The 17,426-nt window shown below is 58.2% G+C and overlaps 10 protein-coding genes across 10 annotated transcripts; 6 read left to right on the top strand and 4 right to left on the bottom strand.

The window, feature by feature from the left end:
• Nucleotides 1-386: 386 nt before the first annotated feature.
• BO86DRAFT_306209 (fungal specific transcription factor domain-containing protein) lies at nucleotides 387-2,030 on the top strand (the record flags this gene model as incomplete). The annotated part of the gene is made up of 3 exons (XM_025667683.1): nucleotides 387-869; nucleotides 951-1,666; nucleotides 1,745-2,030. 3 exons carry the CDS (start codon nucleotides 387-389, stop codon nucleotides 2,028-2,030), a joined length of 1,485 nt encoding a protein of 494 aa, XP_025530682.1.
• A 199-nt stretch (nucleotides 2,031-2,229) lies between these two features.
• Nucleotides 2,230-4,649, bottom strand: BO86DRAFT_441757 (synaptic vesicle transporter; the record flags this gene model as incomplete). Its single annotated transcript, XM_025676280.1, has 3 exons — nucleotides 2,230-2,850; nucleotides 2,953-4,203; nucleotides 4,629-4,649. The coding sequence occupies 3 exons, from the start codon at nucleotides 4,647-4,649 to the stop codon at nucleotides 2,533-2,535; spliced, it is 1,590 nt and encodes a 529-aa protein (XP_025530681.1). The 3' UTR covers nucleotides 2,230-2,532.
• A 519-nt stretch (nucleotides 4,650-5,168) lies between these two features.
• Nucleotides 5,169-6,166, top strand: BO86DRAFT_416780 (Metallo-hydrolase/oxidoreductase; the record flags this gene model as incomplete). Its single annotated transcript, XM_025674994.1, has 3 exons — nucleotides 5,169-5,210; nucleotides 5,306-5,663; nucleotides 5,730-6,166. The coding sequence occupies 3 exons, from the start codon at nucleotides 5,169-5,171 to the stop codon at nucleotides 6,164-6,166; spliced, it is 837 nt and encodes a 278-aa protein (XP_025530680.1).
• A 79-nt stretch (nucleotides 6,167-6,245) lies between these two features.
• BO86DRAFT_441755 (tryptophan synthase) lies at nucleotides 6,246-8,979 on the bottom strand. The gene is made up of 2 exons (XM_025676279.1): nucleotides 8,274-8,979; nucleotides 6,246-8,131 (listed from the first exon to the last, which is right to left on the bottom strand). Exons 1-2 carry the CDS (start codon nucleotides 8,585-8,587, stop codon nucleotides 6,460-6,462), a joined length of 1,986 nt encoding a protein of 661 aa, XP_025530679.1. The 5' UTR covers nucleotides 8,588-8,979; the 3' UTR covers nucleotides 6,246-6,459.
• A 66-nt stretch (nucleotides 8,980-9,045) lies between these two features.
• Nucleotides 9,046-9,917, top strand: BO86DRAFT_441745 (uncharacterized protein; the record flags this gene model as incomplete). Its single annotated transcript, XM_025676278.1, has 2 exons — nucleotides 9,046-9,505; nucleotides 9,583-9,917. Exons 1-2 carry the CDS (start codon nucleotides 9,394-9,396, stop codon nucleotides 9,915-9,917), a joined length of 447 nt encoding a protein of 148 aa, XP_025530678.1. The 5' UTR covers nucleotides 9,046-9,393.
• Nucleotides 9,918-10,225: 308 nt separating this feature from the next.
• On the bottom strand, nucleotides 10,226-11,817 carry BO86DRAFT_230846 (SDR family oxidoreductase). The gene is made up of 4 exons (XM_025667006.1): nucleotides 11,394-11,817; nucleotides 10,712-11,285; nucleotides 10,517-10,616; nucleotides 10,226-10,431 (listed from the first exon to the last, which is right to left on the bottom strand). Exons 1-4 carry the CDS (start codon nucleotides 11,428-11,430, stop codon nucleotides 10,360-10,362), a joined length of 783 nt encoding a protein of 260 aa, XP_025530677.1. The 5' UTR covers nucleotides 11,431-11,817; the 3' UTR covers nucleotides 10,226-10,359.
• A 221-nt stretch (nucleotides 11,818-12,038) lies between these two features.
• Nucleotides 12,039-13,432, top strand: BO86DRAFT_333054 (NmrA/HSCARG family protein; the record flags this gene model as incomplete). The annotated part of the gene is made up of 5 exons (XM_025668801.1): nucleotides 12,039-12,083; nucleotides 12,213-12,698; nucleotides 12,795-12,984; nucleotides 13,061-13,233; nucleotides 13,345-13,432. 5 exons carry the CDS (start codon nucleotides 12,039-12,041, stop codon nucleotides 13,420-13,422), a joined length of 972 nt encoding a protein of 323 aa, XP_025530676.1. The 3' UTR covers nucleotides 13,423-13,432.
• Nucleotides 13,433-14,026: 594 nt separating this feature from the next.
• BO86DRAFT_230809 (uncharacterized protein) lies at nucleotides 14,027-14,919 on the top strand. Its single transcript, XM_025667005.1, has 4 exons — nucleotides 14,027-14,139; nucleotides 14,233-14,319; nucleotides 14,379-14,514; nucleotides 14,570-14,919. Exons 1-4 carry the CDS (start codon nucleotides 14,121-14,123, stop codon nucleotides 14,628-14,630), a joined length of 303 nt encoding a protein of 100 aa, XP_025530675.1. The 5' UTR covers nucleotides 14,027-14,120; the 3' UTR covers nucleotides 14,631-14,919.
• BO86DRAFT_306031 (DUF4396 domain-containing protein) lies at nucleotides 14,894-15,606 on the bottom strand (the record flags this gene model as incomplete). Its single annotated transcript, XM_025667677.1, has 2 exons — nucleotides 14,894-15,186; nucleotides 15,249-15,606. 2 exons carry the CDS (start codon nucleotides 15,604-15,606, stop codon nucleotides 14,894-14,896), a joined length of 651 nt encoding a protein of 216 aa, XP_025530674.1.
• Nucleotides 15,607-16,888: 1,282 nt separating this feature from the next.
• On the top strand, nucleotides 16,889-17,275 carry BO86DRAFT_276471 (molybdopterin synthase catalytic subunit; the record flags this gene model as incomplete). The annotated part of the gene is made up of 1 exon (XM_025667272.1): nucleotides 16,889-17,275. A coding segment is annotated over one exon (387 nt), but the record flags the coding sequence as incomplete, so codon positions are not given.
• Nucleotides 17,276-17,426: the final 151 nt, after the last annotated feature.

Here is a 17,426-nt window from a genome sequence, read left to right as displayed (position 1 = left end):
CCCTCCTCTCCACCACTCCTGCCGACCCTCGCATCCTCGCGACTGACCGTGCGACCAAGATCAAATGTGAGGCTGACAGCCACCAATGTAACTATTGTTTGCACCGTAATATTGCATGTACATTCAATCGCCTGATCCGGAGCTCCAAGAAAAGGTATGAACCGAACAGCAGCCGCCCTGAATCTCAATTCTGATCTACGGTCTCAACGTGCAGAAAGGCCCGGGACCAAATGGCCGTCAGGCGCTGGTGGGATGAGCCGCCCGCCATTCAGCCACATTCCTCCTCCTCCTCCTCCTCCTCTTCTACGAGTATGTGAGACGTGCTTCCTGCGTGATATCCTGTCCTGTAACCACTGTCTAAAATGTCCCACCCGTCAGAGGTCTCAATGGTCAATCTGGGGCTGATATATCTCAACGGGAAGCGAGATACCGCCGACGAGGGCCGGGCGTGGATTGAATCTCGCACCGGGGAAATCGTGAACATGGATCGATTGATCACCATGAAGCTTCCGTGGACCCGAGTTGAGTCCGTCAGGGACTTCTTAGCCGTCCCTAAGCTCCCCGCTCGCCCTATTGTGGAACGCAATATTGCTGCATACTGTTCATCATATCAGAGCCTCGTGTTCCCGGTGATCAGTCAATCACTCTTCACCGAAACGCTGGATCTCGCGTACGGAAGCCACGGCCCTGGCGTAGACAGTGCCAAGGCCTGCGTCTATGCATTCCTGTCGGTGGTGGCGATATTTGGCCTGGAGAAGGACCTGGGCGATGCGCTGGATTGTGAAACGTATGCCTTGGCGTCCCAGAGCTTCACCGTACAGATCATCAACGAAATGACTGTAGACGGCCTTCGAGCGCTTGTAATGCTTGTAAGTCAATTCTGACTGAAAGCTGGCCGAGGACGGGTGTGCCTGATTCGGAGAACCCGAGAGGGCTAATGCCATGAACAGACGCAGCACCATTACTTCCTGGGGGATTTGCAAAGGGCGGCAGTCTCCGTGTCGATGGCCAGCCGCCTAGTCTTCAAGCTTGGGGCGCATGAGGGAGCGGGCCCCACAGTCTACGACAGGAGCCTACCAGAATGCCACTTGCGCGATCTTTTCTGGCTGTGCTACTCTTTCGATCAGGATATTTGCCTCCGAACTGGACAGCCACCGTCGACAGCCGGGGTGTTTTGCTCCCTGGACCTTCCGACGAACTACGCCCAGCTCCAGGACACCAACCTGCAGCACCCCGAGCAGACTTTGACGGTCACGGATGCCACGCTCCCTCTCTATCCCTGGGACCTTCGTCTCTCTCGGCTCAAAGCCGAGATCTACGAGGCGCTCTATTCGACGACCGCGTGCCAGCGATCCAACTCGGAGCTCGTCGCCCGAATCCGTAGCCTGGACCAGGCCTTGGAACACTGGCGCATAAGCCTAGCTCGGGAAATCCGGCCGACGCTGCATTTCTCCGTCGGGATGTCCGTCGACGGTAAGCTGAATACCCAGGCAGTGATGCTGCGACTGGCATATTACCACTGCGTCACGATCATCCATCAAGCCACCGAGCGGCATCATGATGAGCCCGGGATATGCTCGAGTTTGAGTCTCGCCATTCGGGCCAGCCGGTCCAGTCTGGCCTTCCTCCAGACCGCACTGCCCGTGGTCAAAGGCGAATGCTTCTGGTACGTCTCCCTGTCATGATTCAGATTTATGATTCTCGGGGGCAGGCGTAGACTGACGCTGCGCATACATCTCGACAGGGTGATCATATTTTACGCGATCACTTCCATCCTGACACTCTTTCGCAACATCCTCAAGAACCCACTGGATCCGGACATGGCGGATCTTGTGGCTGTGCTGCAGGGTGTTCCGCATCTGATCCGCGAGATTCCCATCCGGACGCTTACTGTGGGCCCGATGATTCATCTCAGGTTCCTCAACAATTTCGCGACTGAGCTTGCGAGGCTCGCTACATGCGCTATAGCCAAAGCTGAGCGTGAGGTTGCCACATCGTCGGTCGCAAGCCACGAACTTCCTGGACCGTGAGTGCGACCCGTGCCTCTTTGTGCAGCCGCGCGTGTCAGGAAAAGAAAAGAGAAAGGGTACGGGTGGACGAAGGACCGACAAACTTCGTTCCCACCTGGTGCCTTTTCAATGCATCATTGGCCGGTCCTAAAATAACTGGACTTTCAACGGGGTTGGCCCTATACCGCAGCAAAGCCCACCCAAGTCATCTTTCAAAAGTATACGTGCAGGGGTTGGCTTTCGCCCAGTGACTAGACACCAGGCATCTATTCAAATCAGTCTAACGGTACGATAATCCCCTTTATCTGGTATGATGAAATGGACTCACGACAAGAAAAGAATCCAAAAGAAAGAAAAGAAGAGACGGGAAAGAACCATGTATGAAACAAATCCCTCCACCATCGCAGTGTATAATTGAATGCCTTGGCGGACTATCAATCCACTAACCAGAGTCGTGAGCGCACACTCCGCCACCCACCCACACCCCCACCTTAAGCACCGACATAAGGCTGAACCGACCGAGCTACACTGCAAAGCGGCTCCAGCCGCGAATGACGGGCCCATACTTCCAGAAGGTATACGGTACCGGGACCATAAGGGCACTGATGATCCCCAAGATCGTCAAGGTCCAGTGCACCCCCATGTTCTGGTAGAACGGGACCCCGACCACAGTCATGCCCCCGGCCGCACAGTAGCGCGTGATAGTCATAAAGCCTAGAGCGGAGGCGGCATAGGCCTCGTACGCATCAATCACGTACATATAGCAGGAGATGAATAGGCAGATACTGCCGAAGCCGAAGAGCGAGGAGCCAAGAATTGGGGACCAGACCGAGATGGAGCTCTACAGACACCAAAAAACCACAACCCCGACAGGACTCGTTGTTAGCCATGTTCCGCGGGAGGGGGGAGGAAAGGGAGGAAATCCAGGGGGTCCCAAACTCACGTAGTCAGTCCATCCCATCCAGAATAGACTGATTGGGATGGCAGGAGCACCAACCATAGCGTACCAGAGCCGATCTTCAGGCTGGATGAAGAGAGAGGATTCAGACTCCGCGTCGGAAGTGTGCGCGCATCGCTCTCTGGCTCCATCGGCTGGACGATCCTCCTCCTGCTGCTGCTGCTGCTGCTGCTTCTTGAGGCGTCGGCCCCGGTGATGTTGCTGGTACATCAGCGGCACCAAGAGCCCGGCGAGAATGATGCCCACGTACATGGCGACCCAGACAATGTTTGTCAGCCCCTGCGACAGATGATGGACGTCCGTGAAAATGTATGGATAGCCGTCGAAGAAGGTAAAGAGCACGATGTAGAGAATTGTCATATACAGCGCGAGGAGCAGGATGATCGGCTCGCGGACCGCCAAGGTGAATTGCCGCGCACAGGCCGACGTAATCCGGGAGAGGATCGAGGTCTGTCCCAGGTCCAGGTCCATCCGGGACTGAAACCGGGCGTCGCCAGTGAGGCGACGGAAGTGGCGGGCCTTCCAGCGCAGCAGCAGCGGTGCGAAGGTCTCCGGCTGCAGCAGGACGATGAGCGCGAGAACCAGGCCCCCCATGATCAGGACGATCCAGTTCACCCACCGCCACGACAGGGTCCCTTGGCCCATGTACGAGGCGATCACGGGGCTCAGAATTGCCCCGCCGAAGGAGAGGATGGCGTACCCCGGGAAACTCAGCGTCTTCTCGCGCGGGCTCCAGATGTCGGCGACGGTGCCCCCGGCGCACGTCAGCGGCGGACAGCCACACACGCCGGCCAGAAACCGGCATGCCAGCTTGGCGCCGATGGTGTGGGACAAGCCTGAGCCCATGATGAACAACATGAACAGGGAGGTGAACCCCGTGTAGACCGCGTTGCGGCCCAGGATCTCCGACAGAGGCCCCGAGACCAGCGAGCCCGCCGCGAAGCCGAGGAGGAAGACCGCGGTGAACAGCGAGGCCACCACCTCGCTGACCCGGTACGCGGCGCTGCTCTGCGCCAGCACGGCCGACTCGATCGACGACGACGCGCTCACCGCAAACGCCAGCGCCGACACATACAGTGTGGTCAGGACTCGCGTCCGGACGCGGAAGTTCCGCGGATTGAGCGGATCGTCCTCACTGGTCCAGCCCACCAGAAAGAGGGCCTGCGTGCTCCCATGGCTGGGGGGATGATCCAGGATCTGAACCCCGGGGATCGGGAACGGGCCACGAGGCACGCCCTGCCGATGGCTGTCACCGTTGGGTTCTGGTTCTGCTTCCGAAACTCTTTGCTTCCAATCTGGGCAGGCCTCGAGCTGTTCACGGACCGCACTCTCCAGGGCACGGTATTGGCGATATGACTGCATGACGAAAGATGGAGGTGGGCAGGCCGAACGAAACACGATCTTGACTCAAGGAACACACACATACAAAAAAAGAGAAGGAAAGGAAAGGAAAAGGGGAGCAAGGGGGGGAAGATTATCCAAGATAAACCATCAATCTTTACATTCGACCGAGAGCTTGTCCAGACAATGAATGAAAATGCCTGATGCATGGCTCTGGCATGGCTTGTCGAAACCCTAGCATCCCTCCGCGTAGTAAGCGGTGCTTCAACCACCAACTTTTGGTGCTGCACGGAGTTACGGAGTACATGTACAGTACATACAGTGTATTCATCATAATCCATGCTCTGGGCATTGATCAACTGATAAGTAACTACTAAGTGAGTTAGTTATCTACTATCTCTCCTATTTCCAGTGGTAGGTATCATTCAGGTATCATTCAAGGAGAAAGAGGAAAGGTCTTCTTGAGTCACATGACCGTTCCCCTTTCTCACCCGCAGTCTATGGATTGATCCCCTTTGCATCATGTCAGTTCCCACTGCAGTTTACCACCGGAGACTCCAGCAGATGTGGATGCCGGAGAGTAACTCCACCCTCGTTGGCCCTGGTGTTGCGTTCCATAATGCCGAAGCTAAACTGGCCCAGCCGGCTTGCAACTCTGCACCTGCCGGTCTTTGCGCATTGCTTTCGGGCCAGTCCGTCCTGTTGAGGTATAAATGGAGATCGATACTCTCTCTCTCTCTCTCTCTATCTCTCTCTACAGCCCATCTTCTCCAGTCCACCTGAAGAGCCCTCAAAACCGATCGCCCTGCCTGCCCCCATCTAGTCCCACCGCTGAAACTCATCCCCCCAACGAGGAATCCATGCCGTCTCAATCCCCGCTGCCTGCGGGCTCCAAACTCTGGGTATGTATCTGAACTGGCACGCCATCGTACCCGGTTAGTGTGGAGAATTCACCGGCTCATCCGCAAACTGACTGCGTCACAATCCCCAACAAAAGCTACTCGACCTCGGCAGCCTCGACATCGACGCCTCGTACGTCCTGTCCGGAGCGAACGCCCGACGCGGTGCGGCGGCGGTCGTTCATGAGAGCCGACCCTGCCTGATGATCGCCGCGCTCCTCTACCACCCAACCGCGGGCCTCCTGCTGTTCGACACCGGCGCGTGCGAGGACATCATCAAGTCCTGGGATCGGGAGTTCCTGGAGTGCGCCCCGCGCGTCTGGGTGCAGGGAACCCACTCGCTGCCAGCCGCGATCCGAGCCACGGGAGCCGGCGAGATCACCGATGTCCAAGCCGTCGTCCTGAGTCACCTGCACCTGGACCATGCGGGAGGGCTGGAACATTTCTTGGGAACAGGTCCGTTCTTTGCAATCCCGCGTTTGATAAGGGTGCGGTCCGAACTGATCACAATGCGCGGGGCAGATGTTGAGATTTGGTGCCATGAAACCGAGCTGAAGAACGCCTTCTGGGCCGCGGCGACCGGCCTCGACAGCGGGCTCTTCCGGCCGGAGTACCTGCGGGCCGACCTCCTGAATTGGAAGACCGTGGCCGAGGAGGTGGTGGAGCCCTGGGCTGGCGTGGTCCTGCATCGCTGCCCGGGCCACACGGAAGGGCTGCTGCTGGCGGAGTTGACGCTGCCGGTGGCGGGCACCGTGGTGCTGACCGGCGATCTCTTCCACGTCAAGGAGAACTATGAGGAGGGCCGGCCCCAGGGATTCCTGATGCGGGATTACAACATCTGGCACCGGAGCAGAGACTATGCGCGGAGATTGGTGCACCGCACCAACGCCAAGGTCTGCCTCGGCCATGAGAAGAGCTACTTCGACCAGTTCCCCCGAAGCCCCGATTTCTTGACCTGAGGGGAGGGGAATCCATGGTTCTGGTTGGTAGCACCGATCGTGGTCGGTTGAAGGAAAGGAATTGCAAGGCAAGGCAGGGGCAAGCTGAGCACGGGGTTAGAAGAGCAATTCATTATTCCGTCAAAACCTTTCCCCCAAAAGCTGTACTAAGGCGGATCTTCGCGCAAGTATAAGTATAATTGCCTTGACCAATGACATCTTTCTGGCTATGGGGACTTCCCTCCTCCGGCCGGGGGCTCCAGATGCTACCTACAGCTACAGATCACTGATCCCTATCCCTGCACTACACGACACTAGAATCTCAAGTCCCATCCAATCTGCGGGCCTAAGCGAGGCAGATGGTCGGCCACGCTCTGGACATCCTTGTCGCCTCTTCCGCTCAGGCAGACGACGATATTCTGCCCTTTGTCCATGGTGCGAGCTAGCTCCATGGCTCCCCAGACGGCGTGCGACGACTCCAGGGCGGGCAGGATCCCTTCCAACTCCGCCAGGGCCCGGAAGCCGCGCAAGGCCTGCGCATCGGTGGCGGCCAGGAATCGAGCGCGCCCGCTATCCTTCCAGGCGCTCAGCTCCGGCCCAACGCCGGGGTAGTCCATGCCGGCGGAGATCGAGTGGGTGGACGAGACCTGCCCGTGGGGGTCCTGCAGCAGATAGGTATACACGCCGTGGAGGACGCCGCGGGTGCCGGAGGTCAGCGTCGCGGAATGGCGGCCGGTGTCCAGCCCATCGCCGCCGGCCTCGACGCCCACGAGCTGGACGTCCGCGTGGTCCCGGAACGGGTAGAACATGCCGGAGGCATTGCTGCCGCCGCCGACGCAGGCCACCACGGCGTCCGGGAGGCGACCAGTGGCGGCGCGCATCTGGCTCTTGGTCTCGGTGCCGATGACAGACTGGAAGGTGCGCACAATGGTCGGGAACGGGTGGGGGCCGGACACGGAGCCCAGCACGTAGTGGGTGGTGTCGACGCGGGCCACCCACGCCCGGAGGGCCTCGCTGACGGCGTCGCGCAGCGTCCGCCCGCCCGTGGTCACGGACACCACCTCGGCGCCCAGCAGCTTCATCCGGAACACGTTCAGCGCCTGCCGGCGGACATCCTCCTCGCCCATGTAGATCACACACGACAGCCCGAACTGCGCGCAGAGCGTGGCCGTGGCCACCCCGTGCTGCCCGGCGCCCGTCTCGGCGATCACCCGGCTCTTGCCCAGCCGCCGCGCCAGCAGGATCTGCCCCAGCGCGTTGTTCACCTTGTGGCTGCCCGTGTGGTTCAGGTCCTCGCGCTTGAGCCAGATGGTCGCCCCGCCGACGTGCTCCGTCAGCCGCGCCGCCCGGTGGAGGCTGCTGGGCCGCCCGAGGTATTCGTGGTGGGCGCGGTATTCGTCCCAGAAGGTGGGATCCCCGCGTGCGGCCTCGAAGGCGCGCTCCAGTTCCCCCAGGCAATGGATGAGGGCCTCGGGCACGTACTGGCCCCCATACTCCCCGAACCGCCGGTTGGAGGGGGGGGAGGAGGAGGAGGAGGAGGAGGAGGAGGAAAGCGGATTGCGGGCGGATGCTTCGCTGCTGGCGCGGTGCTGGTGCTCAAATCCTCGGCGCAGGTCCGTGATCCTCTCTCGAGGCCGCCGCCCCGTGATTCCGGCCAGATATTCCTCGGCCCGCATCGCAGCCTGGCCCGCGTCCGCCTCGCCGATGACCTTGACAATCTGGCTCCCAATCACGCAGCCCTGCGCGAGTCTCTGCACTGCCAGGTAGTGCTCCCGTGTGCTGAGGCCAAAGCCCACCACGATGGGAGTCTCTCCAGCCCAGGTGCGGACCCGACTCGTCAGCTTCGCCAGGTTCCCGTCGAGTTGCCCCGTCGCTCCGGTCACGCCCATCCGCGAGACGACATAGATGAAGGAGTCCGCCATCTCACACAGCGTCTTGACGCGTGCATCCGGCGTAGCAGGGGAGATGAGTTGGATGAACGAAAGCCTATGATCCATCCCCGGTCCAGTTAGCACGCTGCCCCTTCTTCCCAGTCACATATATTCTGCTAACCCCCCGTCCGAAGCTTTTCTGGGGAGAAAAAGAAAAAAGAAAAGAAAGAAAGAAAAGAAAGAAAAAGAAAACTAACTCAGACTCAGCGCACAGCCCGCGGAGCCGGCCTGCTTCCTCGAGGGGCAAATCCGTCATAACAAATCCATCGACACCCGAGTCCTTGCAGTCACGAACCATGCGTTCCTCGCCGTACTGTAGAACGGGGTTGTAGTATCCCATTAACAGGAGGGGAGCCTGCATGCCCCTTTGCCTCGCCACCCGCACCATGTGCAGCACTTCCGGGACCGTGGTCCGATTCTCCAGGGCTTGGACGTTGGCTGCCTGGATGACGGGCCCATCGGCGATGGGGTCCGTGAACGGCACGCCGAGCTCAATGATATCTGTTTCCATCGGGAGGCCGCCACGATGCCTGTTAGTATAAATTCGGGATCATAACGGTAGTGAGGATGGCATGAATGGACAAGAAGGAAAGGAAGGGCGGATGATTGAAAGGACGGGAAATGAGAAAGAAAGTGCGGTTCTCCATACCAGCGCCTCCGCTCTCAAGGCCAAGGAGGATGTCGACTGTCCCGTCCAGGGTAGGGTAACCGGCCGTGGTATAGGCCACCAGCGCCGGGCGCTGGTCGGCTGCCGCTCGAGCAAAGGCCTGTCGAATGCTCTCCATCGTCGTCGGGAATCGCTGGAGGGGGGCTGATGTTTCCGCCAAGTGAGGTTATTCGTGGGCTGGGTGTCGTGAAAGAACCGGTCCTCCAAAGCGCCGTGTGTGTTCTAAATAACTGGCGGTATCTTCCCAAGATCGGTTTGCCATGGCCCATGGCCCATGACTCATTAGCAACTCTTTCCTGCCACTGCAACTCCCATATTTGCCGAGATGTAGCACTGATCGCCAGACTTTTCGCCGGTGATCGATAGTCCAGCTGCAAGTCCTCCGCTGACAAAGCGGAGGGCGCAGTCCGCGGGAGCCCTACCTCCTCCTCCCTCTACCTCGGAAGACTCGCGTCTCTCTCTCAAGGAGTGGTTGCTGGAGAATTACAGCGTGTAAAATAAGAGATTTATAAAGACCAGCGTCGAGGACCGACTGACATGGCAATGGTGCAAAGGACCTCTCCTCAAGCTCAAGCTCACGCCCACGCTCACGCTCACGCTCACCCATACCTGATTCTCTCTCTCACTGTATAAATAACTAGACGCTGGAAATGTCCTCCTTCACCTACTACTCGGGCCCTGGCTTTGGCGAGCAATGTCGCCAGCAATACGGCTTCAGTGACGCCTGCATTATCGGGGATCGCATGATCGTCACCGGCCAGAGTGAGTCCCGAACGTTCTTTCACAGCTGCAGGACAGCTGCCAAGAAGCGCCGGCCGCTGACCATCTCGATATTGCAGCCGGCATGAACCCCACGACCTGCCAGACGGCGCCGGATCTGGCGGCCCAGGTGGCTCAGGCCTTTGCGAATATCGGGTCGCTGATCGAGCGAACCTTGCGGCAGGCCGAGCATCCCGCCCATCAGGCGGGCAAGTCGGGCTGGGAGTACGTGGTCAAGCTGCACGCCTACTTTGTCGGCCTGTCGGCGGTGCGGGACGACGCGCGGGCGCTCATGGTGCGGCACATCCAGCAGGCCTGCCCGCATCATCCGCCACTCTTCACCATGGTCGGCGTCGAGAGCCTGCCGTTCCCGGAGCATCGGGTTGAGCTGGAGGCGGACGTGTGGATTCGTTGACGGGTGGGCCGGCTCGCGGTCGTTTTCTTTTTTCGATGTGGTCGTTGCTTAGCAAGACAGACAGCTTTGTATTGTCTTGGATGTACACATCTGCACTGCACGGTACTATACTGTACCGCTCCCGAGAGGAATGAACGATCCGCAATTGAACAACGCCTTTTGTCTATCTACCACTGAAGAGAGTGAGGGCGATAGGGAAGTGATTGTTGGCTAGTAGCAGCCGAGACGTTCTTCAATCCGACTCCGAACCGAACGGGTCGAGACCGTCCCCCCCCGCCCCCCCCCAACTACGTTCAGGTGTTATCTATACGGGGGTTTGCCGTCCAGCCTTAGGTTAGAGCCGAAACCCTTGAAACATGCTTGCATGGGGGATTCTGAACGGGTCCAGTACAGTACAACAATCCCATCCAGTCAACTTTCCCGTCCCATGCACCCACCCCGTTCACCACGGCAGCTGTTCGCCGTTATGCCTCAAGAAACGCCCGGATGTTGTCAGCCGTGTGGCCCGATCGATCTGGAAAGGGTCAGCCTTCAGCCACTGTCATCACCCATCGGGGCTCCCTTTTGCGAGGAGGAAGAAGTTCGCTAGTCCCACTGACCTGTTGCACGATACCGTCCACGCTCTGGTCCACGGTCAAGGGGGCCATTTCAAGCCCTTTGGCGTGGGCCCCGCGGTTGCCCATGTCCGTCTGAACCAACCTTGCACAAAACGTCAGTGACTGACTGCCCAAGTCGACCCAGAGGGCCTCTGCTCGCGCAAGAAACCGCAGCTAACTTTCCAAATCGCAACTCACCCGGGATCCACGGAGAAACAGATCAGATCCTCGTGTTCCAAATGCACCCGGCGGACCAGGTAGTTCCCCGCCGCTTTCGACATCCCGTAGGCAGTCGTCAGGGACGCGCGGTGCTGCTCCAGGCCGGCCAGACTGGCCAGCTCCGTCGACACGTAGACGAACCGGGGCGGGTGGTGGAGGGGCCGCCGATCGGTTGCCGGCGGCAGCAAGAAGGGGCGCATCGCGCGGAACAACCGCAGCGGGCCCACGGTGTTGACGTCCAGGTGCGCCTGCAGGTCCGCGTCCGTCATCGCGGCCAGCGGGCCGTAGTGGTCGCAGATCCCCGCGTTCGCCACGACGACGTCGATCCGCCAGATCTGGTGCTGCCGCTGCAACAGCCGGCACGCGTGGCCGAGGCTGTCCGGCTGGTCCAGCCGCAGAGGTAGCACGATGAGCCGGCAGTTGGGCCCGCGGGGCAACGCACGCAGATGCTCGGTGCGCTCTGGCGATGCATCCCGGCACGCCGCGATGACCACCGTGTTGTTGTCGTTGCGCAGGTATCGAGCCACCAGCCCCTGGCCAATCCCTACCCCCGCTCCGTAGTCGGTCAGTCAGTCGATAGTTAACTAGATCCCAAGAGGTACCGAGGGGCTCAAGCAGGATCTCCCATCCTTGGGAGGGACGGACGGACGGAGGAACTGACCTCGATTAGCTCCGGTGATCAGAACTATAGTCTCCATGATGACAGGTGGGAACCACTTTCCCGTGTCTTCAGAGTCTTCTCTTTAGGGGGTTAGTGCTATAGGGGAGGTATGTGTACTGGATACTGGGTAGTGCTTCGTCCAGTAAAGACTAAGTAGGTACCAGGTAGGTATATATAGAATAAGAACGGCCGAAGGGGGCCGGCCTTGATTCCACCGGACCAGGAAGTGGAGCGGCAGCTTGACCCGGGTTTGTCGGATGATGATCCCCAACCCCAGAATCAGGGATCAGTGACAACAAAACTCTCCAGTTCCGATCACTAAGCGGCATGGAGGTCTCAAGAAACGGCTTGTGGGAAGAACCCTCCGCATCCGATCCGAAAGCGAGGCCGATGGATGGACTGTACGGAGTGAGGTAGTTATCTGAAGTGGAGTCAGTCTCTCCAGCTCCCGATGAGTAAGCGGAGATCAAGAGGTTCATTGGTTGGTGTAGGTGAAGTATAAAAGTACCTCCTGTACCGTACCTACGATCGAGTAGCTGTGTCGTTCTCAGACAACCTTTCTCTGTCTCTTCACACAGTGGCACATCTTCTACATCCTCTACACCTTGTACACCTTATAATCCATCATCGGACAGTGGTTTGAATATGTCTCCCCGCACTGTTGTTGTTATTGGCGCCACCGGCTCGCAGGTTCGTTCGTTCCTTACCATCACAGTCAGCCCTAGCATCAGTAGTACGCATAGTACTACACCTGCCAACACCACAGCCTCCCACTACTTAGCCACCCGACTGACTACTGACTGCTGACTGGAATGGTAGGGCGGTTCCGTCGCCAGGGAACTCCTCAAGCACCCAGAACGCTACAGCGTCCGGGCTGTGACACGCGACCCCAGCAAGCCCGCAGCTCGGGAGCTGGCCGCCCTGGGAGCAGAGATTCGAGCCGCCGATCTGAGCGACGGGGCCGAGGTGCTCGCCGCTGTGTTCGCCGGCGCCGAGGCGATCTTCGCCTTGACGGACTTCTGGGCAACCCAGTCCACCGAGGCCGAGGTTGCGCAAGGCCGGGCGATCGTGGACGCCGCGGCCCGCACGTCGACCCTGGGCCACTTCGTCTGGAGCGCCCTGCCCGACCCCGAGCAGCTCTCGGGCGGAGAACTCCTGCACATCCACCACTGGAAGGGCAAGAGTCGGGTCACCGACTATATCCAGCAGCAGTATCCGGCCCTGTGGGCCGTGACCACCACCGTGCTCTTCCCCAACTACTTCGAGAATTGCCTGACGCACCCCGACCGGTACCTGTCCAAGCCTGTACGTTGGCCCAAGTCTCCCAAGTCCCTAGGGTAGGGGTAGAGTACCCTCCTACCGGTGGAACATTGCCTGACAGTTGGTTGGCGGGTGACACAGGATACGCACGGAGTGTATAACATGAGCTTCCCGCATAGCCCGTCCACCGTCATGCCGAACGTGTCGATCCGGGATACCGGGAAGCTGGTGCAGCGGGTCCTCGAGTCTGGCTCCACGTACTTCACCAAGACGATTGCCTTCTATGCGCAAGCTCTGGCGGAAGCCGACAAGCTGGCTGCCATCGGTCAAAGTATGTGACACACACACACACACACACACAGCTCCCCCGCCCCAATCCTTCCATCACAAGGCTCACCTCACCACAGAGTATAACCTCCCAACCAAGTATCACACCTTGAACCCGGATGACTATCAGCGACTCCTCGAGACGCGGGACGGCATGTCTCCCGAGATTGCGCTGGACTTCACCGAGCAGCTGCTCATGTTCGAGAAGTTCGGCAACGTGTACGACACACCGGCGTTTGTGCAGGCTAAAGAGGTACGTGCCCCTCCCCCCACCCCTTCCGGCGCTGGTCTTGAGGGCCACAAGCTGGTCGCTGAGGCCACAACGCAGCAGCCGATACAAAAGTCAGCCCGCTAACTCATACAGATCCCCGGATTGGAGCTTCAAACCTGGGCCAAATTCATGGCAGAGAATGATCTTCTTGTCTACATGAAGAAGTCTTGAGGGGTTTTTGTGGGGGGAGGGGGGGGGGGGCTGTCAGGTCGGAGGCCGTGCCTTGTAACAGCTGGCACCCAACAATCGCCTCCGGTTTGCAGTATCTGGTAGGTTGAGCCAGGGGGGGGTTGATATTGTATACTATATTCCTCTGTGCAATGACGGCGGGCGGAGGAGGAGGCTAGGAGCAAGCTACGCCCACTTTTGAAGGACATGAGTGGGTGGAGAGGGGATGAGGTGATCCTCTGTTGTTTTGGAGGGGCACAGATGCTGGAATGGCCAACTGGCAACCGCCACTATGCACTTCTGGCCAAGAGAATCAACCATGGCGTGCAGATTTGAGTATCCATGATGTCGGGCATGTGAACTATAAGTCGACGAGCTGTGCTTCTAGTAAACAAGGTTGCAACAGCCAGTGGAACCTACCCAATGGATATAGCATCAACAGCGTTGCGGAATCGATCTCGAGCTGAATCTGGATCATAGACACGGATTGAACTTTAGCGTACTCTAGACTTGTAGATAATTCAGGCACAACTATAAACCGGGATTTCCCCGCCGGCAATCGGTTGAACTCCGTCCCCGGCTTACTACCATTGACTATAAAGGCAAGGCCATCATCTGCATAAGCACGAAGACTGGTTTTGATCTGATCTTCCAAGTTGAATTCGCATAAGTCCAGGGCCCCCAGAACCATCGATTACAATATGGCCATCTACCACATCGGTACCTCAACCCCAACTCCGCTATCTCTCCATACATCCCAGTCCACCACACTCACTAAGTACCTATTCCTGTAACTGACAAACCCCCGGCCAGTCCTCTTCCGCCTCAAACCCGGCGTCAGCAAGGCCCGAGTCGACCATTGGTCCAGCCTAGCCAAAGGCATGGTCGGCCAGATCCCTGGTAAGCTCGAGCGACTCCCTTCCTACCCGTTTGTCATACAAAAACTAAGCCCTCCCCAGGTCTCCGGGAACTCCAGGCCGGCGGCCCCCTCGCAGCCACCGCCGCCAGAGCCAAGGGCTTCGATATGGGAATCGTGGCTATCCTGGAGAAGCCAGATGATGTACAGACTTATGCTGCGCATCCCGCGCATCTGGAGTGGGTGGATCCGCTCTGTCATCGAAGAAGCTCAAAGACTAATCGAATGATGTAGGGTGCAGAAGTTGAGAGAGGAACTGTGCGACGATGCGTTGGCTTACGACTTGGAGTTTTGAGGCGGAAGTAAATAGACAGGGGCTCTGCCTGGGCAGGAGGAGAAGGATGGGGGCTAGGAGCAAGCTACAAGATGTACATACTGTCAGGCATTGAGATTTTGAATACACGCGACTATCTTACACTGCATCTGAACATCTGCCATGCTCCAACTTTCCCGGATTTCACACTGCAATCCCGGTTTATCCCGGGATATTACCAGCTTCGCAGTAACTATTCAATTTCTCCAAAAAAAAAAAAAAAAAAAAAAAAAAAAGATGCAAGTTCAATGACAAGCCTTGCCGTACTTCCGTAACCGCCAATAGTTGTACGGCAACGGAGCCAGATAGCCCGCGCCCACCGACACGCCCGCCGCCAACCAGAATTGCGGATCCCCGACAGCGACCACGCCCCCCGTCAGATGATAGTCCACCGCATTCTCCGCAATCTCCATCGCCAGCATCGAGACCATGCTCATCCCCATGGCCGTCCGGCAGGCCATCGCCAGGGAAAGCTGGTCTGCGCCCCGCCAGAGCAGATACGTTTCAAGAATGATGGAGGTGGTGATGCCGGAGGCCACTGGTTACGGAGTGTCTGAGGTCAGTCGTTGGGGAATCCCGGCATACAAAGACAGCACATACTGGATAGTCCCATGATGGTACCCATCCCGAGACCGGGGGCCAAGCTTTGCAGCATCCACAGGGCGGAGAAGTCACCGATGGTGCAGCCGATGAGGCACCGGAGGGTGTTGATTCGGGCGCGCTTCCATGAGGAGCGGCAGGTCCAGAACGAGCGATTCAGGATGGAAGATGGTGAGGGCTGTGGCGCAGAGCTTGCGGAGGTTGTTTGTGGGCTATGTTCTGTTGAGTTGTGGCATGGTTTCGATCCTTCCTTGGGTGGAGAGCATTGCTGGTGGTATACTCGGGAGCCAAGGAGGGAGGATAAGGACGGAGGTGATCTTGTCCGTCGAGAGATGACACTTCTGCAGTGAAGATACATCTTTATCCTGCGATTGGTGGGAAGAGTGCTCCTAGGAGGTTTCAGGTCCAGGCACAGAAATGCAAAAGGGCCGGGTTGGAGGTTCTTTATTGCGATAAGATTCTGCCTCCCATTCACGCGAAAATCGCGCATTCGGCGAATGCTTTCGGGGACTTGGTTAGAGTATTCTTCTTTTGCAGATTTTGGGAGAAATACACCCGAAGTTCAAGCACGGAGGATTGGGATTAGCTTACTTATGCCTTTCTGTGTAAGATTATGCCTCTGTTGCCCTCAGGCTTAGCTGGTTGATTGGTAAATTGTGTGGCGACTACAGTATAAAGTATACACGGCTGAACACCACGGATACTACTTCCTCAAGTAGCAGGTTACCGCTGTGGCTTTGCGTTAGATCGAATGATTTGCACATCTTTCAGCAGCAGCGTACTGAATTGATCTGCGGTGGCTCGCAAATTCCACGCTTTACGTTCTGGCTAGGAAATGTTGGGGGCAATACGTTGCTTCAGAAGTGCGCACGAGAGACTAGATTCGTAGGTGGTAAAAGCCAATGCCATACAGCCCTGACACGCTCCAGAAGGATTATGGGAATCCTGAAATTCACTTGAGTAGACACAATGAAAGAGATTTATCCGAAGTCCAGATCCATGCGCCGTCGGGCTCGCTCCAGAAATCTAGAGAGGCTGACTCAAATGTCAACAGCAATCCATCACCGGAGACTCGGGACAACTTCCCGCTAATCTTGATCAGGTAAAGTCACTACAGCCTCGACCGCCTGCTTGTTCGGTCAGCTCCCCGCTGAATGATCATTGATAAGCTATCTGAATGTAGTCATCGCATGTGGGCTCTTTGCCAGCCTTTATCTATTTTCTATTCTTGTCTGTCTGCCATTGATCTCGACTGGATCACGTATACGAGGCCTTGGGCTCCTCGAGCATTCCCTCTACAACCATTATCTCATCAAACTCATTGTCGAAACTCCACTCCCAGAACCTCCAACCGAACCACCGCAACAACCACCCAGAAACATCACCACCACCCACAAACCCCGCCGAACCATACACAACCACAAACCCTCCACAAACCACAAACTACAAACCACAAACCCACCATGACCACACCAACCCCCCCGCCCTCCGGACCACAAACCCAACAACAACAAAAACAACAAATCCAACCCCCCCAAAACCAAGAAGACCCCCTCCCCCCGCACCTAAACCCAACGACCTACCCCCGCACCACGACGAACCCAACCCTGAACACACACATCACGCTCACCTACGCCCCGCTAGACGCGACCGCAGCCCTGACGCAGGTCTCCTCGCCGCAAGCGGGGGCCAACGTGCTCTTCCTGGGCACCACGCGGGACACCTTCGGGGCCCGGGCGGTCGCCCAGCTCAGCTACACGGCGTACCCGCCGCTGGCGCTGAAGACGCTCGCCCAGATCGCGGAGGCCGCGGTGCGCGCCCACGGCCTGCTCGGCGTGGCGATCGCGCACCGGCTCGGCGACGTGCCCATCGGCGAGAGCAGTATCGCCATCGCGGTGAGCGCGGGCCACCGCGGCGCGGCGTGGCGGGCCGGCGAGGAGGTGCTGGAGCGGTGCAAGGCGCGGGCCGAGATCTGGAAGCGCGAGGTGTTTGTCGATGGCGGCGGGGAGTGGCGCGAGAATCGGGAGAGGGATCGTGAGGGGGCGTTGGTGGGGTGATTTTCCTTGCGGTTGTTTGTGGGGGGGGGGGGTAAGGGATTGCATACTTGGGTTGAAGGGCATTGGAGCGGTGTATATTGGAACTGATGGCGGGATGGGATGTTCATGTAGATAAGATAGG

The sequence above is a fragment of the Aspergillus japonicus genome (genome assembly GCF_003184785.1).
Source record: "Aspergillus japonicus CBS 114.51 unplaced genomic scaffold BO86scaffold_8, whole genome shotgun sequence".
NCBI classification, from domain to species: Eukaryota; Fungi; Ascomycota; class Eurotiomycetes; order Eurotiales; family Aspergillaceae; genus Aspergillus; species Aspergillus japonicus.
This window is presented reverse-complemented; position numbering and strand designations above follow the sequence as displayed.